Here is a 24,290-nt window from a genome sequence, read left to right as displayed (position 1 = left end):
TATAATTCTTTATACATACTACATTAAAAAAAGGATTGGGATAATATTATCTGTATATTTTATGGATCATCATATGGAGTCAGGCAGAGGTGGCATCATTTTGTTCATCAAAGCTGCTTGTAGAAAGTGGCAGAGTTTGAGTTGGGCTTCTAGGGTGAGCCAGCTATGAAAAGAAACAAAGGTCCCAAGTATAATATGAATTATGTTCTTGTGGCCAGCACAGCTCTTCTTCTTCCTCACTAACAAAACCCAGATTTTATGCAAGGCAGCAATGCATCTGGTTTCTAAAAACCACTTTTCCCCAGCTTCCCTGATATTATCAGAAGTTCCTGGATATCCCCTGTTTAAAGAGATGAAGGGCAGCTTAGTTAGCACACCCTTTTGCCCTTTGCCCTTCTTATCTTGCCTACAATGTGAACGTGAGGCTTCAGGAAGTGTTGATATTCTGCACCGTAAGGATGAAAGCCACATATTAAGGATGGAAGAGAGGTGATTACATGGTCAAGCTGCTGTACCCGTTACGCACTGCACTGCCTATTTCCCAAGGCAATATGCAGAGAAGAAAAATAAGGCCTTATTTGGTTAAGTCACTATAGTCAGATTTCTATTACGAGTAGGCAAATGCAAAGCCTAACTAATACAGTTGCTTCAGAATTAAACGAAAAAGGAAGTCTAAGGAGTGGGAAAAGTCATTCCATGTCTAACAACAGTTTTTACTAGATATCTTCTAGTAAGTGGATTTTGAGGAGCACAACATATGGCATAGGTCTTATGTGTGATTTTTGATGTCATTGCTCAATATATGGGTTTATCGTTCACTATATTTTTAATTGTTTCCACATTACGCAACCCACTATAGTAGTTATGGGGTAGGGCAGGGACAAAAAGGATCCTAGAGCTAAACAAAGAAAGGAAGTGAGGGTTCTTCCCTCTGCCCATCACAATTTGTGGTATTACCAAGGATCTGGGGGTGGACTCCTATTGGATGCTCCAAAAGGAGGAAAGAGGAATCCAGTCACACCTCCAAAGAAGGTCATATAGTGCCCAGGAGGACCAAGTTGATCGGCAAGAGGGAAACAAAGCTGTCCTGCAAAAGGCACTGATTCTCTCTTTTTTAAACGGTAGTTGATTTACAATGTTGTATTAGTTTCAGGTGTACAGCTTCAGATTCTTTTCCACTATAGGTTATTACAAGATAGTGAATAGAGTTCCCTGCACTATACAGTAAATCCTTGTTGTTTATCTATTTTATATATAGTAGTGTGTATCTGTTAATCCCATGTTCCCAATTTATCCCTCCCCCCACCCCCCGCCTTTGGTAACTGTAAGTTTATTTTCTATGTCTGTGAGTCTATTTCAGTTTTGTAAATAAGTTCATTTGCATTATTTTTTTTAGATTCCATATAAGTGATATATAATATTTGTCTTTCTCTGCCTAACTTCACTTAGTATGACAATCTCTAGGTCCATCTGTGTTGCTGCAAATGGCAGTATTTCATTCTTTCTTATGACTGAGTACTATTCCATTGTGTATGTGTGTTTGCGTCTGTGTTTGCGCGTGTGTGTGTGTACCACATCTTCTTTATCCATTCATCTGCTGATGGACATTTAGGTTGCTTCCATGTCTTGGCTATTTATAAGTAGTCCTGCTATGAACATTGGTGTACATGTATCTCTTTTAATTAGAGTTTTTGTCTTTTCTGGATAGATGCCCAGTAGTGGGATTGCTGGATCATATGGTAACTCTATTTTTAGTTTTTTAAGTAATCTCCATCCTGTTTTCCATAGTGGCTACACCAATTTACATTTCCACCGACAGTGTAGGAGTGTTCCCTTTTACCCACACCCTCTCTAGCATTTATTATTTGTAGACTTTTTGATGATGGCCATTCTGACCAGTGCATTTCTCCAATAATTAGCAATGTGGAGCATCTTTTCATGTTCCTGTTGCCCATCTGTATGTCTTCTTTGGAGAAATGTCTATTTAGGTCTTCTGCCCATTTTTTTGGATTGGGTTGTTTGTTTTTCTTGTTATTGAGTTGCATGAGCTGTCTGTATATTTTGGAAATTAAGCCCTTGTCAGTCACATTGTTTGCAAATATTTTCTCCCAGTCTGTATGTTGCCTTTTTTTTTTTTTTTTTTTTAAATTCAGGTTGTATTCTGCTGTCTTTTTTGTTTTTTTAAGATTTTTTTGATGTGGACCATTTTTAAAGTCTTTATTGAATTTGTTACATTATTGCTTCTGTTTTATGTTTTGGTTTTTTGGTCTAGAGGCATGTGGGATCTTAGCTCCCTGACCAGGAATTGAACCCACACCCCCTGCATTGGTAGGTGAAGTCTTAACCACTGTACTGCCAGGGAAGTCCCTGTAGGCTGTCTTTTTGTTTTGTTTATGGTTTCCTTTGCTGTGTATAAGCTTACAAGTTTGATTAGTTGTCATTTGTTTATTTTTGCATTTATTTCTTTTGCAAAAGGCACTGATTCTTAACAAGGGAATGAAGGAAGGGAGGACAGTGCTGGGGTGGGAAGAGTGTCTGCAGTGGAGTTTGTGGTGTGTCTCTTGGCCCAGAGGGAGATGGAAATATAAGCTTCATAGCCAAAGAGGCCAGCAGCCCTGTGCCCCAGCACTCTAGCAGGGGTGGTGGAAGGATGGCTCCTTCTCACAGATCTGATGATAGAGGTGATCAGGGAGATGAGACAAATAGGGTTTGGAAGAAATCACACAAGGGCCAGCTGATGCACTGGATTTTGGTGTATGGGTCATACATGTAGGTGACAAAGAAGAAAGCTGCCAAGACCTTTTCTTATCAGCTCTGCATGATCTGACTCCTATCCCCATCTCTATTCCTATCTTTCTGTTACAGCCACACTGGCCACTTTTCAATTCCTCAGATAGACTGTGATCCCTCCCACAATGAGACCCTTGCACCTGCTGTTCTTTTTCCCTAGAGCTCTCCTCCCTGACATCCAAGGTGGGCTCACTCCACAGCTACCCTCTCCAGTTAATGCCTATTCATCTTTCAAGTCTTACCTCATCCCTTCCTAAGGGAATCTTTCCTAGATCATCCAGGCTAGATCAAGTTCCCCCCAACAGAATCTTTTTCCTTTCCTTCACAGAAGTTACTTCAGTGCAAAATTATACAAATTGTGATTATATGATTAATATCTACTTTCCCCACTAGACCGAAAGATCCAAGACAGCAGATCTGTGTCTGTTTTTGCTTACCACTATACCCCTGGTACTCCAGCACAGTGCCTGGCATATAGGAAGTGCTTAATAAATACTTATTAATGAAATTAATAAAGCCAGACGTTCATTGCTAAAGTGGAGATGATAATCCTAGCTATCTCATAGAATTTCTTGAAGCCTAAATATGAAAGTGCTTTATAAAGCATAAGGAACTGTTTTAAAATTACTATTATTAAGAAAGATGCTTTAGATTATGATTCTAAATAAATACATTTGAAGAAAAGGATCCAAAGTCTTTTCTTCCCTAAAGGCTTACCTGAAACTTTCTCTTCAAGGCCTGGGTCATTACTGGGGTCAGCCCAGTTCCTGTTTCCATATTTTCTTTATTGGTAAGTGGGGTTCCACCTGGGCTCCTGCAAAGGTATTGAAAATATTAGGAGCTGTGTTTTATGCTGAATTTTCAAATGAATTTAGAAAGCATAAAGATAGGAGAGTGGATTACCTCTCTACATCGACTTTTCTGAGTAGTTTTCGCAGATCTAACTGGCTTTTACCAGGAGTACTGATAAAATACAGAAACAAAAGTTAGAGCTTGCCAGATTTTATAATTTTTCCAAAGCAAAGCAGTCATTTCTATAGGCAACATCCTAGAAAGTAGTTTGTTGCATTTGTTACTATTTATTACATTTAAAAATAGCAGTAGATGCAGATAGGAGCATAAAGTGATATAGTGATTCTAATAAGTAATAGTTTTTGACTCAGTAATTACACATGTAAGAATCCATCTTAGGGCAAAACTCAGCTATGCATACAGATGATGGACAAGGATGTTTACTGAAGAGTTATAGAAAAAAAAAATCACAAACAACGTAAATGTCTCAAAACAGGATTTTTATCTATGAAATTCACATATTAAAAAACTGCATCTATTGAAGAAGTCAAAATGATGGTTTAAACTAATTTTTAATGAGATATGGGAAAGTTCATGACATATTAATGGGAAAATCCATATCTGTATGTATAATGATTATACACAGGTACACACATAAACATATCATATTTCATTGATTCCAAAACATAAACATATCATGTTTCATTAATTCCAAGAAAACTAGTTTTCTTATTTTATTATTTCTGAAATTGTGCTGCTTTGAAAATTCCTGATAATATTTCCCCCCCCAATCTGTTATTAAATCAATGGTATATTTTGTAATAAACAGCATCATGAAATGGAAATAATAGAGTATATGTCCAGAGAAAGACTAGAATGATAAACAACAGTATGTTAACAGTATGTGGCTATCTCCAATGATAGGATTATTTGCATGATTTTTGTTTTCTTCTTGAAACGTTTCTGTAGATTTCAATTTTCAATGATCACATGTAACTTTTAAAGTTAGAAATAAGCAAAAAATCATTATTTTAAGTAGCAGTAGAGTGTAGTACTGTGTATTTCCTTACATTAAGACATTTGTAACTCGAGTTGATAACACTTTGGACTTCGGTTTCAGGGAAACGCACCGCAGGTCGGAGACAGTAACTAGTGGATTCTGTGCCTTTGGTGATGGTACAAGCTTTAATCACAAAATGAGACACTATTAAAAACACATTTAAAAATAGCATTCAAAATGTAAACATACTAAAACAATAAATATTTGAGTGCTGAATATGTGTAAGATATATCTATTCAATTTTTATTCCAAAGCTTCAAAGTATATCTCTGCCTCTTCAAACTAATGGTTGGTAGATAAAACTGCCTAATTAAATAATTTGGGGATTTACCTATTTTGTTGAGGAGATCCAAAATTACTCAAGAAAAAAAAAATCAAATACTTACCTCAGAATGGTTTCTATATTTAAGACTTATGCTTATTTTCCATTAAGGGACAACCAGGTTAAAAGCCGAAAGACCACATGTTTGGTCAATGACATCTTACCTTCCTCCTTTCATCAAAACTCTGTGTCTTCTTTAATTTCACAGTCAGTAGATCTTTAACTGTTATATGCATGGGTACATTTTTTTTTAATGGTCCAGCCTTAAAATACATGGAGAGGTTAGAATTCAAATTGGAACCAGGACATCTAGTCAAATGCAAATCCAAATCTAATTTTTAAAGACTCTTTAAAAATTAACTTAAAAATTAACTCTTATTTCCCCTAGGAGCCTATCAAATTCTTTCCATTCAACCAAGAACAATTCTGTTTTCAGTATCCATGGATGCTAAGGCTATTGAAAAGTATTCACCAAAATGTAAGGCTTTGATAGTAAGAGATGAGCTAGTTCCTTGTAACTATGCATCTTCCTTAGGAGTCATTGTAATAGGACAGGAGATGAAGGAGTTCCTTAAATCAAAGTGAAATTTTGGGGACTTCCCTGGTGGCTCAGTGGTTAAGAATCCACCTGCCAATGCAGGGGACATGGGTTCGAGCCCTGGTTCGGGAAGATCTCACATGCCATGGAGCAACGAAACCCGTGCGCCACAACTTCTGAGCCTGCGCTCTAGAGCCCGCGAGCCACAACTACTAAACCCGTGCGCCACAACTACTGAAGCCCGCGCGCCTAGAGCCCGTGCTGCGCAACAAGAGAAGCCACTACAATGAGAAGCCCGTGCACCGCAACAAAGAGTAGCCCCCGCTCGCCACAACTAGAGGGAGCCCGCGCGCGGTAACGAAGACCCAACGTAGCCAAAAATAAAAATAAGTTAATTAATTTAAAAAATTTTTTTAAAGAGCAAGTTAAAAAAAAAAAAACAAAGTGAAGTTTTGCCTGATCTCCCTAAAAGGATGACTCAGTTCCCATAGAGGAAGGACGTATATTCAAAGAGGTATATATTAGGGCAAATATAACAATAGGCTCTGCATTTAATTCAGCCATTTTCAACCAAATATATCTGTAGTGAAAATTCAGCAGATTTTTAAATAGGGCCAGGCCTATCTTAGTGATTCACAAATACTCTGGTCCCCTTGGAAGATAAGTAACTCTAATGGAGACTGGTTCTCTAGCCTAATGGCATTATACTTTAGGATCCACAAATTCTTTTTATTCTGACTTCACTCACTAAGCTATCTTTGTTTTTAATTTGGTTTCCCAGAGAGATTTCCATTATTGTAAAGAATCCAACAGGAATCTCCCACCTTGCTGGATTTCATTCATTTATCCTTGAAAAAAAATCACTTTCATTTCCAAATCCCACTTTCGTGATCTCTCAGAGGACTGTGTCTTTAAAAACAATAATTGACATAATTAAGATATGGAAACAGAACAAAATGCAGCCCTTCCTGTCAAAGCCCTTAGCCCAGCCTTAAAAGGACACCTGGCTGTACTCCTTCATTACACACTGACCAAAACACACCTTTACTAGATTGTTTTTTACCTGATGTGCCTTAGTGAGATCAGATTTTCTGAGCAGCAAAGGTGCTGTCAGTGGTGGAGGCGGAGGGAGCGGGGGCGGAGGGGGAGGGGGCGGGGGCGGGGGCGGGGGCGGAGGATGACGACTGGCTGGCTGTGGCAGTGAGGTGGGCAGTACAGCCTCGGAGTCTCCAGGGGTGGTTAGAGCACATGCAGGCACATTTGTAAGTTTACCACGCATGTGACACATCTGACCACAGCTTGGACAGGAAGAATTTTCTGAGACGGCCTGGAAGAAAACGTTACAGTTGGCAACTGAAGAACAGATTTATTTGGTTCTTATGGTTGAGAGTCATCAAAACCATACCTACCATGTATTGAATGCTTTCTCAGTATACCATATGCTCCGTAATATTTTCTCATTTATCACAAGCTCATTCATTCATTCATATATTTGTTTTGTGTGTGCTATATGCCAGGCACTGTGGGTACAATATGAGCCCTGTCTGTCACCTCATCGAGCTGACAGTCCGGCGAGGAAGACAAGACATTAAACATACACAAAACACATTCAAAACAAACCAAAATGATACTTCAATAAGAGCCATGAAGTGTGCTGTGAGCATGAATAGTCAGAGGTCTGGGGAGTGATATTTAGCCATGATCTCAAAGATGAATTTAGCTTTAGCAGGTGAAGAAGGGAGAGAAAAACTGGGGGAAGAGTTCCTGGCAGAGGGAAAAACAATGCAACCAAGAATATAGTATGTTCAAGGAGCTGATAAAAAAGTTCAAGGGCCTGGAACATGACTGTTATGGGCTGAATTGTCCTCCCCCATTACAACTCATATATTGAACCCTCAACCCCCAGTACCTCAGAATGTGATTGTATTTGGAGATAGGGCCTTTAAAGAAGTGATTAAATTAAAAGGAGCCATTAGGGTGGGCTCTAATCCAATGTGACTGGTGTCCTTATATAAAGACGAAACTTGAACAAACAGGAGACACCAGGGATGCATGTGCACAGAGAAAAAACAATCTGAGGACATAGAAGGCAAGTCGAGGAGAAAGTCATTAGAAGAAGCCAACCCTACCAACACCTTGAGCCTAGACTTCTGGCCTCCAAAATTGTGAGAAAATAAATTTTTATTGTATAAGTCACCCAGTCTGTGCTACTTTGTTATGGCAGCCCTAGCAGATGAATACAACAACCCTAAGAAGTAAGGGGGCATACTACAGGCTGCTGTAACAAAGTATCACAAACTTGGTGGCTTAAAACAAAATTCATTCTCTCACAGTCCTGGAGGTTAGAAGACTGAAATCAAGGTGTCAGTAGGACTGCACTCCCTATGAAGGCTCCAGGGAAGAATCTGTTTCTTGTCTCTTCCAGCTTCTGGAATCTACTGGCATCCTTTGGTTTGAGGCCCCATGACTCCACTCTCTGCCTCTGTGGTCCCACTGCTTCTCCTCTTCTCTGTATGTTCTACTCTGCGTGTCTTTTATAAGGACACTTGTCACTGGATTGAGGGTCCCCCCAGATAATAAAGTATGATCTCCTCACCTCAAAATCCTTAACTCAATTATATATCTGCAAAGACCCTTTTCCCAAAAAAGGTAATATTTACAGGTTCCAGGGATTAGGACTTGGACATGTCTTTTGGGGGGCCATCATTCAGCTCACTACAGATGGCATCTTCCCACTTTATAGATGAAGAAACTGAGGTCCAGGTTGTGAAGTCCAGGTAATGAGGTGATTTGCCTTTCCTCCTCTGGTTAGCTCATCTTGAGGCACAAATTCTGGAAGTAGGGGTGTAATCCCGGAAGTGTCTCTCCAAACCAATGAGCACAATGTTTATTCTTTAGGTTTTAGACACTGAGAATAGGGGTCCTGCTTAGGGGAGTTCGGAGAGAGTGGATATTTATAGTTTTTTCCTGCCTACATCAGTCAAGAAAATAGAAACCACCCTGAGTATTTAGAAGAGGGGACATGTAATATAGTGAGTTGGTTATACTGCTGATGGAAGAGCTGAGAAGCACGCAGGGGACAGTGAGGCATCCCAGAGATTAGCAACGGCATAAAGCCATGAACACCCTGACACTGCATGGCCAAAGAGAAGGACAGTATAACCAGATCTCTGGAGCTGGGTTAACCCAGAGAATCTAGAAACATGGTTGACTTACCTAGTGGGAGCTGGAGTTAGGGAGGCAACAACAACAATTGCTGGAGAAATTGCCCAACACAGAGAACAAAGGGGAAAAATACCCCATCCTCTCTCTCCTTCTAATCTCTCATCAGTGTCTCCCATTAGTCCAGCACACCAGGAGCCAGATGACATGGAGCTTGGGGAATGTAGCCTGCAGGGGTCAGCCCCCCTCCAGCAGAGCCTCTGAAGTTTAAGGACTAGACCTGACAGCAGCCATGCCCAGAACTAGCACTAGCCTGTAGCCACTCCTCCTTCTAGTAAAAGCACACTGGGGTTCCAATGGGGGACAACCCCTTCCCTCCTTACCTAATTCTGGATTTGTTTTTCATTTGATAATACTAACCTTCAATGCTTCCTGGAGCTTGTGTAATTCACTTTCCAAAATGCGAAACCGTTGTTTTAGACTATGAAGTTCTTGGTGGCAGAAACGGGATGGAAAGATGGTGTTTTTCAATACTTCCAAACTCTGAAATTAAAAATAATCAAGCCTGAATCCAATGAGCAATATGATAAGGACAAGAAAGTGGTTTGATGTATGTTTTATAGAAGTGAAGGCAATAACAAGGACCTACTGTATAGCACAGGAAACTATATTCAATATCTTATAATAATTTATAATGGAAAATACTATGAAAATATGTGTGTATGTGTGTGTGTAACTGAATCACTTTGCAGTATACCTGAAACTAACACATTGTAAATCAACTATATTTCAATTAAAAAATTTTTTTTTATTGAAAAAAAAATTGGGCTTCCCTGGTGGCACAGTGGTTGAGAGTCTGCCTGCCGATGCAGGGGACACGGGTTCGTGCCCCGGTCCGGGAAGATCCCACATGTCGCGGAGCGGCTGGGCCCGTGAGCCATGACCGCTGAGCCTGCGCTCCGCAATGGGAGAGGCCACAACAGTGAGAGGCCTGCGTACAGCCAAAAAAAAAAAAAAAAAATTGAGGGCAGACATGACCACAAAATTTCATCTCATCTGAGTTTAGCCTGAGTGTCTGCTGACCTGAGCACACACACACATGAACACACACACCCAGTATGCAGAAAAACCGAAATGCTGAAAATATGTATGTCAAACCCATACCCAGGCCATGCAGTTCTGAAACCAGTTGTATATAGACCATACTCTATTTGTCCAAAGCTTTACTGCATCTTTAAAATTGGGAAATTTGAAGTTCCAGGACGGTCTTAGCCAGCTTCTGCTAAGGGGTGTATCTGTTGAAGGAATAACCACTCTGTAGGAAAAACAAAACCAAACAAAGCAAAAACTCCTAAGTTGGAATTAGAATTAACTCCTAAGTCTAATTAAATAACAAGCTAGTTTTATAGTATGACTCAGGAGCAGAGACTATCTAAAGCCAAATTCTTCATTTACTTCTAGAATTCCCAGATTAACTTATGCAACAAATATTTATTGAGTAAATAAATAGTAATAAATAAAACAACATAGTAAACAAATAGGTATCTGAGATTTAGTAATGAACAAAATAGATAAAAATCCTGCCCTCATAGAATTTACAGTTTCATGGAAGAAAGGTAAAAATAACTAAATGAATAATATATGTGGGTTGTTAGGTAGTGAACAAATGCTAAGGAGCAAAAGATAAAGCAAGAGAGGGAATGTGAAACGTTGGGTGGAGGTGAAAATTTAGATAGGGTAGCCAGGGAATGTCTCACCGAAAAGGTGACTTTTGAGAACAAACGTCAAGGAAGTGAAGAAACTAGCAGAGCAAATATTTGGGATAAGAGCATTCCTGGCAAGAGCAATAGTAAGTGCAAAGGCCCTGAGGTGGGAGTTTGTCTGAGGTGTTTGAGGAATAGCAAGGAGGCCAGATGACTAGGGTGGAAAGATTGAAGGAAGAGGATTAACAGATAATGTGAATCAGACCATAAAGGTCTTGTTGGTCATACAAAGGATTTTCATTTTTACTCTGATAGAGGAAGACCTTGGAGAATTTCAGCAGAGGAGCAATACGAAATGATTTTAATAGGCTCACTTTGGCTGCTATGTTGAAATACACTGCAGAAGCAGCAAGGGCAGAGCAGGAAGACCAGTTAGAAGGCTTTTGCAACATTCGGGAGAGAGAGGAGTCAAGGATGGTATCATGGTTACTGCTTTTTGAGGGTCTGTTTGTTTTAAAATTTTTTCTGTAAAGAGACCTTTAACAAAAAATGTATAAATATGTTATTGTGAAACCTACTGCCTTAGAGTTCTTAGATTTTAGAGTCTCTTTTAATAACACATTTAAGCCCTGAGTCCCAGAGAATAAATGATCAAACTTTACCAAAATAAAGATTTAAGTTTTAGTCATATACACCTCTTTCATCACTAAGTTACCAGGTTTATACAATTAAATCGACTAGGAAAGTAGAAAATAGTTACTGTGCACCTCAAACACAATTCCTTGTGATTTTTACTTCATTTGAACTCTTAAGCTATGATCGCTACATAAAATCAGGACGCTCAGTTAAAATTTAATTTCAGATAAAGGGTGAATAACTTTTTAGTATAAGTATGTTAGAAATGTTGCATGGAACAATACAAAAAACTCATTCATTGTTCATCTGAAATTCGAATTTAACTGGGTGTTCTGTATCTTTATTTGCTAAATCTGGTAACTTGTTCCTAAAATGATCAGATTTTTAATATTTTCTCTGTTCCATATTACGCCTTACCTTTCTGGTGAGGGTGGTGGAGCGGGAGGTGTAACTAGCTTAGACTGAAAGTGAGAGGCCTCTTTTCTTTTGAAAAATCTTTTCGCTTTGGCTTTTAGCTTTCTTCTTCGTTGCTTGAACTTGGGCATGGTTTCTGTAGAGAAAATTTGTTTTTACGTTTTTTATTGAGGAATAATACATATACATAGAAAATACACAAGTTTTAACTACAGTTCAATAAATTATCACAAAGTGAACACATTCTTGTAACCGCCACCTTGGTTAGGAAATAGGTCACCACCAGCAACCCAGAGTCCCCTTGAGGCAGGAGATAGATGGGCCCCAGGCTGAGCAGCTGGAATCTGTCCCCTGTAGACAGATATTTCAAGATGAAGATAATGGCAGGAGCAAGAAGGAGCTGAGTTCTGTTTGGATAAAAAGCTAAAGAGACCACATATTTCTCATTCTTGAGGTCAAGGAGACCCCCAAGCGACACATGTGCAAAAAGGATCCTTGGGGAGGGGGAGCCAGACCATAATATGTTCTGCTAACTCCTCAGAGACCAAAGATGGAATCCATCTCGGCTAAAAGGTGTGCATGCACACAGGGGAGGGCCCTGTGCCAGACCAAACATGGACTCAAAGTCAGACAAAGCAAGATGATTGGCCAGTGGTAACCCAGAACTGCCCCCATATAAGTAACATAATCCACCCCAAAAGTGTGTGCCGCTCTCTCTCTCTTGCTCTCTGAGTTCACCCGTGCTTTCTCTGCATGTATCTTCTCTCCTAATAAGCATGTTACTTGTCTCACTACTTTTTATCTCTTTGCCGAATTCTTTCTTCAAAGCAGACAAGCACCAGGGCAGTGCTGTGGTCAGGGTTCAATCCCTGGTCAGGGAACTGAGGTCCCACTTCAAGCCACCGCAGGCTGGAGCCACCTCACAGCCACCCAAGATCACCCTAAACTGGAGGAAAATTTAAACCCAGATTTAAACTATCTCTAGAGATACCTTGGCTTTGGCATTATATTACTCTCTAATTTTGTTTTTGTTTTGCTTGGTTTGCTTTTCTTCATTAAGTCAAGTGAATTTCCCTTTCTTTATAATGAAATCAAGCAGGACCTTTCAGGGCCTTCCCAGTACAAAAGCCCTTTTTGTTCCCTTTCTCTTGTTTGTAGAAAAAAGACTTCAGTCTCCTAAGCCTTCCTCAAGTTCCAAAGAGCAGACTCAAGCAGTTACTAGTTAGAAAAGTGAGGGAATGCAGAAACAATGATAGGTTAAACAATAATTCAGAGATAAAACAGTCACAGGACTCCTAGTTCCTCCTCAAGGGATATATATAATGATCTGATGCATATCTTTGTGTTGTCCTGCAGAATCTAAGACCACACCCCCCAGGTAAAAGATGGTTACCACATGCTGACCACCAGCATTTAGACCCCAGACTGGTTAGAACCATAAATGTTGATGATTAAGATTCCCCAGATATCACCCTGTTACCTTACCACCAACCAAAAAGTTGAAAGTCCGCCAGCTGATCAGGCATCCTATTACCCTCACCCCTAATGCTGCCTTTAAAAATCCTTGCCTGGGCTTCCCTGGTGGCTCAGTGGTTAAGAGTCCACGCTTCCACTGCAGGGGCTGTGGGTTCGATCCCTGTTCTGGGAACTCCCGCATGCTGTGTGATGCAGCCAAAAAAAAATCCTTGCCTGAAAGCCATGGAGGACTTTGGCGCTTTTCAGCACCAGCTGCCCTTTCTCCTTGTTTGGTGCCCTGCAATAAACACTGTACTTCACCACAACCTGGTGTCAGTTGATCAGCTTTGCTCTGAGTTGGGTAAGTGGACCTGAGTTTGGTTCGGTAGCAATAACAGAGAAGATGGCTACAGTTCGGTTATGTCAGTTATTAAAAGGAAGTAAATTTCTTTGCTGGTAACATTTACTGAGATTCCAATGTACAAAGTTGAGTTGGTAGTGAAAGAAAAACAAAACTAACCATTTATATAATGCCCATTTACTTTTAGACACCTTCACATACATTTTTTTCAGTGAATCTTCATTACCGTGCAAGGCATTTTTCCTGAGGAAGAGGATTTTTATTCCCATTTTTACATAAGAATAAATTGAGGCTTAGAAAGATGAGATGATTTATCCAATGTAATGCAATAAAGCATTAAGTCCAGATTCATAAGTCTCCAAAGACCACTTTCTTCCTAATACACTGTGATGCAATAATAGAATAGGTGATATACAACAAAATAACAATTACCCCAAATCTAAGACATGGGTGTTTCAAAACATTTATTTTAAAGCACTTTTAAACACTAACTAGTATATTTAGATTTTAACCCAGAATCCTTTTCTGAAGAAAATTAAGTCAGAGCTGGTGTGATGTGAAGAAGTGCTTTGCCGGTTTCAGTTTTTGCTACCTGAGGAACAAAGATGTCCTTATTCAAGTAGCAGAACTAAAAATGGTCTCAAAGGCTGGGCCTCCTTCTCTTCAAACTTACATTTGAATAGGAACAATTGGTCTTTAAAATACACATTCATTCCACTTTTGTTCACCCTGTAACCCTCCAGTACTTGGTATGTAGCTCTATGCTTGCTCAGCTCTCAGATTCCAAGGGCTGAAGAACCTCCCCCAGCTCCAATGTGGATAGTAAAAACTAAGAAATGTTTTAGTTCCAAGAGCACTGGACTCGCAGAGGGCACCCTCCATGGCAATGGGTGATAGAACGTATGTCAACAACTGGTCTAGGAGTAAAGTTTCTTGATAGCATCTTATTTAACAAATTGCCAGACCTCAGATTAACAGCGTATTTCTTAACTGTTCTTACAGGCTTGGGAGACATACCCCAAGACACCTGATTTCACCTTTATTGCATCACTTTTCCTTTCTACTGAAATAATGAATAAAGGCTAAGTGGGGATTATTAAACACAAGGGATATCTACAGGATTAAAAAAAACCCACAAAACAAAAATACTACGAATGAAGATATTTAGGAAAGCCTCAGGAAGCAACAAAAAACTTATGGTTGCTTGGAAAAGAAATTAAACCTCATCAAATCCATGGCCAAGACTACCTGTCAAGAAATGTCACTGGAAACCTCTATCCAAGGCCCAGAGTTCACTGGTTGGGATCCCCAGAATCTGAGATTTCCCCAGTAACCTCCCCTTCCTGTCTTCCGTCTGCCCCTTCACAGCCCTCCCCCATTCTGTTCCTGTTCCCTCTCTCACCTGCCTTGATGTCTTTTGTTAGAGAGCAAACTGACACAGAGAACTGGCCTCCGGCCTCCCTTTTTCCTACATTCACCAATCAATCCCTCAGTTATGAAAACAGACTTTAGAAAGGAGCTGGATGTTCTGGTTAAACTCAGTGGATTGACTCTATACCTTAACCTCCACTCCAGTGGTGTGTTGGGATTAGCCCCGACTTTTACATTTTTAGGAAGTCTGTGAGCCAGTTGTTAAACAAATCTACCATTTAAATTAAGTTATATAAACTTACAATTAGGTAATTTATATTTTAAAAGATAATCAATACACAAAACTCACCACTCCCTAATGATCTTACTATTATGTATGCTCTTGAGGTTTTGGTTTTTTTTTTTTTTTACCTGATTGTATCTATACAGTGAAAATGCTTTAGAATGGTGTATTATTGCTCATTTTTTCCCAACTGCACATTCAGTGACTTCATATTGGAAACTTGAAATTGCCCATGATGGGAGAATTTACACCACGGCTATTATAAAACACTACAAATTAAGGCTTGGTTTATTATTTTGTTGATTGTTAAGAAAGTGATGAAAAGAATGTTAATAGTGCAGATTAAACTTAAAAGTGTATCTTGTCTGTAGTTACATTGTGAATAGCACAAAAAAATTGAGCAGTATTATTCCAGTATTTGAAAATGATTATCTGATTCATCAGAGGTTGCTTACTGAAGTGAAGTTCCAAAATAAATCTCTGTGTTTTGCTTTTGTCTTACTTCACAGAGTAAATGAAAATATAAACCAACATTCATATCGGGACTAAGCTTGTTCATAGATTGCAACCACAGGTTGGTTACAAATAAAAGAAGTCTATAAAAATCAATAATAGCATTTTGTGAGAATCAATTGGCTATGAAATTTATGAGTATTATATATTTTATCATTGCTTATAATAATTATGTTATATATCATAACAGTATATAATATCAGTAATTTATAATAAAATTATGATATATATATTTATAAATATTTATTAGCACACTACTGGTGGAGCATCATGAAAACATCATGAAAAAGGCAGTAAAGGAATAAAAAAGGCATAAACCCACAGGACGAAGAATGGGAGTAGACCCTATAATAGATGATAGATGTGAACTAAATCATCTACAAGTAGTAGTAACTGACTTGGCAAAGCAGAGGAAAGCTGAGGCTTGCCTGCCTGGTAGGGAAGCCAACAGGAAGCAAGACCATTCCCAGAACTCTGAGAAGATTCGGGACTTGAAAGCACCTAGCTCCTTTGAAGGTTTGGGGTAGGGCTTAAATTGGATTGATTAAAAGTCTTTATAAGAATTGGATAGGCCTTTGACTTCTGCCCTCCCATCCTTACAGCCAGACAGTGTCCTGGCTTTCATTTTATGGACAGGTTTATTCTCTGGAGAAGTTGAACCTAGAGGTGCTGAATTTGGGTCACCAAGCATAGCAGGGTCATGTCTCTGTCACTATACAGAAGATAGGGGATGATCCTAACCGAAAAGTGAGACTTTCAATCCCCTTCCTCAGCTCCGCTCCCAAAATACAGGCCACCAAGTTTTTTTTGTTTTTTTTTTTTTTGGGCTGCGTTGGGTCTTCGTTGCTGCGCGCGGGCTTTCTCTAGTTGTGGCGAGTGGGGGCTACTCTTTGTTGTGGTGCGCGGACTTCTTATTACAGTGGCTTCTCTTTGTTGTGGAGCACAGGCTCTAGCCGTGCAGGCTTCAGTAGTTGTGGCACATGGGCTTCAGTAGTTGTGGCTCACGGGCTCTAGGGCACAGGCTCAGTAGTTGTGGCGCAGGGGCTTAGTTGCTCCGCGGCATGTGGGATCCTACCAGACCAGGGTTTGAACCCGTGTCCCCTGCATTGGCAGGTGGATTCTTAACGACTGCACCACCAGGGAAGTCCTACAGGCCACCAAGCTTAATTCTCAGCCTCAAACCCCCACATCTCTCATTCCTCCTGGAGGAGACTAGAAGATTCTTCTCCAGGGAAATTGACTGGCCCAAGAAAATAGACCTACAGATATTGACATTTGGGGTTCTAGCCAAAGTGGCCAAGTCCTTGATGATCAATTACCCACTGTGGTGCCCACAGGTTGACAATATCCACCTCCACTACTTTGAGCTGCCAATCAATTATCTTTTTTGTGTATTCCTTTGATAAATAACAGCCAAGGATCATCAATCATTTTAGGAAAAGTCTTTACCATGAAGAGCAGAGACCAAAATAAACAGGGAGAGAAAAAAAAAAAAAGAAATGGATAAATTACCTAGTGTGTTTGATCATTCTGAGCAGAATTTGCTGTTTTTTCTGTAAAGTTAGGGCCAAGTTACTGGTAAGAGCTTGAAAAAGTAAGCATATTAAAAATGTCTGGGAGGGGGTGGGACTTCCCTGGTGGTCCAGTGGTGAAGAATCCGTCTTCCAATGCAGGGGATGAGGGTTCGATCCCTGGTCAGGGAACTAAGATCCCACATGCTGCGGGGCAACTAAGCCCACGCACCACTAGAGAGCCTGCCTGTTGCAACTACTGAGCCCACGCCACAACTAGAGAGAAGCCTGTGTGCTGCAATGAAAGATACTGTGCGCCGCAACTGAGACCCAGTGCAGACAAATAAATATTTTTAAACATTTGTGTTTAAAAATAATTAAATAAAAAAATAAAATATTAAAAAAAAAAAGTCTAGGAGGGGGAATTGCCTGGAGGTCCAGTGGTTAGGACCTGGTGCTTTCATTGCCATAGCCTGGGTTTGATCCCTGGCTGGGGAACTAAGAGTCCACAAGCTGCAGGGCGTGGCCAAAAAAAAAAAAAGTCTCGGAAAAAAGTTCTACAAGAAAAGAAGTGAAATCATAGTAATTATGTTCAGCTGTTACACAATCTTTTATAAAATATTTAATAAATATTTTATAGTATAAACACTGAATGTTTATTTAACTAAAAATTATGATATATTGGGAAGACAGAAGGAAAGAAGGAAAGAAAGTGGAAATCAGCAGTTGTCTAAATTTATATAATGTTTAACCCATTGGGGGGAAGAAAGAAGGAAGAGTATTATAAACATGTTACTTAGAAACATGGAGGTAAACACCAGAAACAGTTACAAAAGTGGATAGGGTTGCCTTTGGCAAGTGGGAGTCAGGATTATAGAGAGAGGATTAAAAGGACTATCGTTTCTTGTTTGTTTCTTTCTAAATATAAAAAGCCTTCCGGTAGTATTGGACAGTTAACCTTTGGTATGTACTATTAGCTGGAAAAATAAGAGTACCACCATTCTGAAACTGGGCCATCATTTTCTAGCCCTTTCCTGGTGGTTGTTCCAGCGCCCATGCCTTCAAATTTCTAAAGAGTTCTACATAAGCCAATGTATGTCATTTTGGAAATTATTATTATTATTATCATCATTATTTTTTGGGCTGCCCTGGGTCTTCATTGCTCTGTGCGGGCTTTTTCTTTTCTTTTCTTAATAAATTTATTTATAAATTTTTATTTTTTGGCTGTGTTGGGTCTTCGTTGCTGCATGCGGGCTTTCTCTAGTTGTGACGAGCGGGGCTACTCTTCATTGCAGTGCGTGGGCTTCTCATCGAGGTGGTTTTTCTCTTGTTTTGGAGCTTGGGCTCTAGGCACGTGGACTTCAGTAGTTGTGGCGTGTGGGCTCAGTAGTTGTGGTGCACAGGCTTAGATGCCCCGTGGCATGTGGGATCTTCCTGGACCAGGGATCGAACCCATGTCCCATGCACTGGCAGGCGGGTTCTTAACCATTGGACCACTAGGGAAGTCCAGAAATTATTTTTTAAATGAAAAAAAATCTGGGAACTAAATCATATTTTCTCCTCTCTCTTCTCTGTGTGTGTGTGTGTGGGGGGATGTCCTGGGCCCTGGGTCATTATTACTATTTAATAACTTTCTAATTCAATACAGTAATTGACACATGCAGAGAATTAAAAGAATATGTCAAATCTGTCAGGATAGAAGGATGCAGTCTGAGATAATTCCTAGATTAACGTTATATTAAAAAATAATCATAGCTCTTCCAAAAGTGAAAGATAATGAATTCCTACCTCAAACAGGACAGAGGACACAGCAAGCTAAGGTTTGTTTTATTATCACTGCTTTACTAAAAGCTTTAGATACTCTGCAGAGGATAACTGTCCAATTATAAAAAGAGTACAGAGCAATCTTTATCTAGGTGAGACATGTAAAGTCCCCTTTCCAAAAGAGTAATGAGACATACAAATTCTTTTTGCTAGATTAGGTGGGATTCCAATTGCTAACACTAGACAGAAGCTCATTCTTTCATGATTACTCAAAGCATTTTTCCTATCTCTTAAATTGAAAAATATACTTCCTTTCTTTTTACTTGCCTTGTTTTGAAAAGAATCTAAGGCCAATTAAAAACAAAAACAAACCTGTACCACAACATTAAAAAAAAAAAAAAGAAAAAGTGAGGAAATTAGAATACTCCATTATAGAATAGGCTATACGGGCTTCCCTGGTGGTGCAGTGGTTGAGAATCTGCCTGCCAATGCAGGGGACACAGGTTCGAGCCCTGGTCGGGGAAGATCCCACATGCCACAGAGCAACTAGGCCCGTGAGCCACAACTACTGAGTCTGCGCATCTGGAACGTGTGCTCTGTAACAAGAGAGGCCGCAATAGTGAGAGGCTCGCGCACCATGATGAAGAGTGGCCCCCGCTTGCTGCAACTAGAGAAAGCCCTTGCACAGAAACAAAGACCCAACACAGCCAAAAATAAATAAATAAATTAGAATAGACTATATTAAAATTATATATTATTCATAAACATGAATCAGAAATAATTCTCTGATTAATTCATCCTGTCCCTTCTCCTTACCATCCCTCCCCTTTCTGTCTTGTATCTTCAGTTGCCTTCACCATCTTTCCCTGGGCTCTCCCTAGTTTTCCATCTTTTTTTAATTTTTATTTTTTAATTTTTTTTATTTTTGGCCGCGTTGGGTCTTCATTGCTGTGCATGGGCTTTTTCTAGTTGCAGTGAGCGGGGGCTATTCTTCCTTGTGGTGCACGGGCTTCTCATTGCAGTGGCTTCTCTTGTTGCAGAGCACAGGCTCTGAGCACACAGGCTTCAGTAGTTGTGGCATGTGGGCTCAGTAGTTGTGACCTGCGGGCTCTAGAGCGCAGGCTCAGTAGTTGTGGCACATGGGCTTAGTTGCTCTGCGGCATGTGGGATTTGGACCAGGGCTCGAACTTGTGTCCCTTGCATCAGCAGGCGGATTCTTAACCACTGTGCCACCAGGGAAGCCCTGTCTTTTGATATAGTCTATTTTCCCCTACTCTTTTAATTTTGAAAAATTTCAAACCTTGAGAAAATTTATAAGAATAGTATAATTAACACTCATATATCATTTGCCTAGATTCACCAACTGTTATCTGTTAATTATCTCTCTTCATAGGGGTATATATATATGTGTGTGCAATGTACAATATATATTATACATGATAATGTATAAAATATATAACCACGTGTTTATGTAATTTATATAATTTTTACATATCATATTACACAGACACACCCCTATACAGAAAGATAACAGTTGGTGAATCTAGGTGCATGATATATGACTATTTATTATACTATTCCTGTAAATTTTCTCAAGGTTTGAAACTTTTCAAAGTAAAAAATATAATATATAATAAACGTACATAAATATAAAAAATACTTACATATGCATAAAAGTTTTTAGTTTTTGACTGAGCAGAGTTAGCTGCAGACATCATACTTCACTCCGAGATACTTTAGCTTCAGTTTCCTTACATGAACATGGACATTATTCTACAAAACCACAATCAGGAAATTTTACTTTTGAATATAGTCCATATTCAATTACTATTCAATAGTCTGAACAATATCCTTTACAGCTGCTTCCTTTCCCTCTCCACATTGCATTTATTTATTTATTTGTTTTTAAAGATTTAATTTTATTTATTTTTGGCTGCATTGGGTCTTCGTTGCTGCATGCGGGCTTTCTCTACTTGTGGTGAGCAGGGGGCTACTCTTCGTTGCACTGTGTGGACTTCTCCTTGTGGTGGTGTCTCTTGTTGCGGTGCACTGGCTCTAGCATGCAGGCTTCAGTAGCTGTGGCTCATGTGCTCTAGAGCACAGGCACAGTAGTTGTGGCACAGGGGCTTAGTTGCTCTGCAGCATGTGGGATCTTCCTGGACCAGGAATCAAACCCATGTCCCCCGCACTGGCATGTGGATTTTTATCTACCACTCCACCAGGGAAGTCCCTCTCCACATTGCATTTAACTGTAGTATCTCTTCAGTCTCCTTTAATTTATAACAGTTCCTCAGCCTTTTTATGTAAGTATTTGCCTTTCTTCATGTTTATATTCTTGAAGAATTCCAGCTAGTTGTTTTGGAAAATGTTCCTCAGTTTGGATTTGAGTGTTCCTCCAGTGATCTTCCTACCTTCAGTCCTTCTCCTTGCCAGTTTATTTTCTACAGTGTTCTGGAGTTAGTCTTTTTTTTTTTTTAATTATTTTTTAAATTGATGTATAGTTGATTTACAATGTTGTGTTAATCTCTGCTGTACGGCACAGTGATTCAGTTATACACATTCTTTTTCTTTTTAATATTCTTTTTCATTATGGTTTATCACAGGATATTGAATATAGTTCCCTGTGCTATACATTAGGATCTTGTTGTTTATCCATTCTAAATGTAATAGTTTGCATCTACCAACCCCAAACTCCCAGTCCATCACCCCCCCACCCCGACTCCCGCTCCACCACCCTTGGCAACCACAACTCTGTTTTCTATGTCTTTGAGTCTTGTTTCTGTTTTGTAGATAGGTTCATGTGTGCCATATTTTAGATTCCACATATAAGTGATATCATATGGTATTTGTCTTTCTCTTTCCGACTTACTTCACTTAGTATGATAATCTCTAGTTGCATCTGGAGTTAGTCTTTTAAAACAAAAATATGACCCTGATATTCCCGTTTAAAAGCATTTGAAGGATACTTATCACCCACTGGATAAACCAAATTCCTTAGCATACCTTTCAAAGCTTTTCACAATTCAGCTCTAACAGCCCTTTGCAGGCTCATCTCTTCTAATGATCAACAGTTTGTACTTCAGGCAAACCAAACACCAGATACTTTCTATAGTGTTATCAGTCTTTCCCCCTGCTTGGGATATCCTCCTTCAGGTCAATTTATGTAGCCTTCCAGATTCAGTTACTTTTTTTTTTGCCACGCCTTGCGACATGCAGGATCTTAGTCCCCCAGCCAGGGATTGAACCAGTGCTCTCGGCAAAGGAAGGGCAGAGTCTTAACCACTGGATTGCCAGGGAGGTCTCTCTTTGTCTTTTTGGTGAGTGCTTATAATCCTCCAGGTACTATGGTAGGTGCTAGGATACAATATAGTCTCTGTCCTTATGGAATGTTTACTGGCTGATACGTCATCTCTTTTGTGCTTCTATAGCACTTTATACACACCCTTATTGTGACATTTATTATATTGCATTGTAATTTTTGTTTGCACGTTTGTCACCCCACTGGATTTGAGTTTTTCAAGGGTAGGATAAATTTTATTCATCTGTTTCCCCAGGACCTAGAGTATAGCAGGCATTAAATACCATTTCATTCAATAAATGAATGAAAGAATAGCAAGTGTTCTCTATTTTGATTAAGGAATATGCTTTAATACCATTCCAGAAAATCTCTTGGTGAGGGAGATTTTTAATTCTTCAAATCATACTGCACCTTCATATGGTTAAAGGATGGGTCCAAAACTATTTCCAGTAGGAAGATGCAATAAATAATAGAGTAAGAATTACACACCTCTGCATGAGTTGGCACTGCTGCTTCTATTAAAACTCCACCCTGTGATACAAAAAAATGCTTTTGGTCAGGGGGTACTTACAAAGCTGTGGCAGCAACAGAAATTGAAACCAAGTCCTATGTCTAATTTATAATGAAAACTAATGCCCAGGTTTTTGTTCTTTTTCTTCTTCCTCTTTTGTTCCCTTTTGGCCTAGCCCATACCTGTTGGATCACGTTTGCATAATCAACAATAAGTAATGAAAGTCAGGTGCCTTAAGGCACAACTTTCAGATAAACATCACTGTTTATCTGCTGTTCTGAATTATCTTCCAGGGTAAGATGACCTTTATAGATTATGTTGACATAGATCCCGGGGGCCACAGACCACTGGACTAAGGACAGGGTAGACCGCAGATGACTAAGATGATTAACCTCAGCTCCTTTGTTCTTCCCCTTTAAAAACCCCTAACTCAGAGACCAGTTGGAGTGACTTGTCTCCCACTTCCTCGCCTGGCTCCCTGCAATAAAATCTTTGCTGCAAGCTCCCGCTGTCAGTTTGGCTTTCTGCACTGCGGGCACAGGAGCCCTTTGTTCGGTTTAAAAACGACAATTGGATTTCTTTAATATTGTCCTAAAACACATTTTTATGGAAAAACTGTGTTTACACTCCCACAAACAGCTTTCTGTCAATTAATCACTTTCCATTACCAGTTCAACTGATTCCTCTTGAACATCCATAGGGCTATTGCTGGTACTTGCTTATATCTAAATTACATTTTATGTTGTGCAGCATTATTTTGTTAGCTCCTGTCTTGTTTCTCTAGAGATTGCGGTTCCCTAAAGCTTAGTCCAGCACAGTACTAGTCACATAGAAAAAAGGACACACTTTTTAAACTGATACTCTCCCAGAAAGTCGGACGATATTAAGACTGTATTAAGGAACATAGTACTACTCCCTATCAAAAAGTGTATGTTCTCAAACTTAAAGTGCATAAGAATCACGGGGCGGGGGGAGGTCTTGTTAAAATGCATATTCTGATTCAGTAGGTCTGGGTGGAGCCAGATAATCTGTATTTTAAACAAGCAGCCAAGTGATGCCGATGCTGTTGGCCCGCGAACCACGTTTGGAACAGCAAATATGTAAAGGACTGTGCAAAAGGAAGGCGACTTTGCTCCAAAACATATTTTTGAAGAGCGTTAATTAAATAAAAGTATGATTAAAGTGGAGCCAGGCGGAGCACTTCTTACCCAGCCTTAAACCTCCTCTTTTCCGATCCGTCTCCCCTCCGAGTCCAGCGAAACTTCCCACCTCTGTAAACCGTAAGACCACAAGCAGCAACAGGCCCAGCTACGGAAGATGCGAGCCCAGGTAACGTAGAAAGATACCCCTGCACTTACTAGGCTAAGAGTCCGGGGATTCGATGGGGTCCCGGCAGTGGCCTCTCCCTCGCCATAAAGAAAAATTCAAAATTAAAACCTTATCGTGTAGGGACCAATCGTAGCCTTGGTCTTTCCACAATTCGCTCTGCGTGTAGCGTAGGATCACAGCTTGGCTTGTGATTGGCTGAGGTAGAGCCACACTCCGACCAATCAGAGCCGAGGCGCTTCTTGTATGAATATGGAGGAAGGCGGGAGCGAAGTGGAGGGGAAGCTGGAGAGGAAAGGTGTGTCACGTCTTCTTTGCTGTTTCTGGAAGCTTTTGTGTAATTGGTTGGCTCTTCTTCCGATTACACCAATCGCAAGCTCTTCTCTGCTGAATTCTAACTGTGAAATTGAAAGTAGAGATGAGGGTGCAGCCAATGGAAAAAAAAAAGGGTACAAGAGCCAATCCTCCTGCGGCGTTTTG

At 39.9% G+C, this 24,290-nt stretch overlaps 1 protein-coding gene across 1 annotated transcript; it reads right to left on the bottom strand.

Annotated features, from left to right (window-relative positions):
• Positions 1 to 10: 10 nt before the first annotated feature.
• On the bottom strand, positions 11 to 23,978 carry PRR11 (proline rich 11). The gene is made up of 10 exons (XM_079906092.1): positions 23,843 to 23,978; positions 11,421 to 11,553; positions 9,829 to 9,979; positions 9,085 to 9,207; positions 6,566 to 6,829; positions 5,129 to 5,227; positions 4,653 to 4,765; positions 3,694 to 3,753; positions 3,508 to 3,604; positions 11 to 163 (listed from the first exon to the last, which is right to left on the bottom strand). The coding sequence occupies exons 2-10, from the start codon at positions 11,546 to 11,548 to the stop codon at positions 80 to 82; spliced, it is 1,119 nt and encodes a 372-aa protein (XP_079762218.1). The 5' UTR covers positions 11,549 to 11,553; positions 23,843 to 23,978; the 3' UTR covers positions 11 to 79.
• Between the last annotated feature and the right edge of the window lie 312 nt (positions 23,979 to 24,290).

The sequence above is a fragment of the Stenella coeruleoalba genome, assembly GCF_951394435.1.
Source record: "Stenella coeruleoalba genome assembly, chromosome: 19".
Lineage (NCBI taxonomy): Eukaryota > Metazoa > Chordata > Mammalia > Artiodactyla > Delphinidae > Stenella > Stenella coeruleoalba.
The sequence above is the reverse complement of the archived record's forward strand: the minus strand, read 5'-3'. Positions and strand labels throughout refer to the sequence as shown.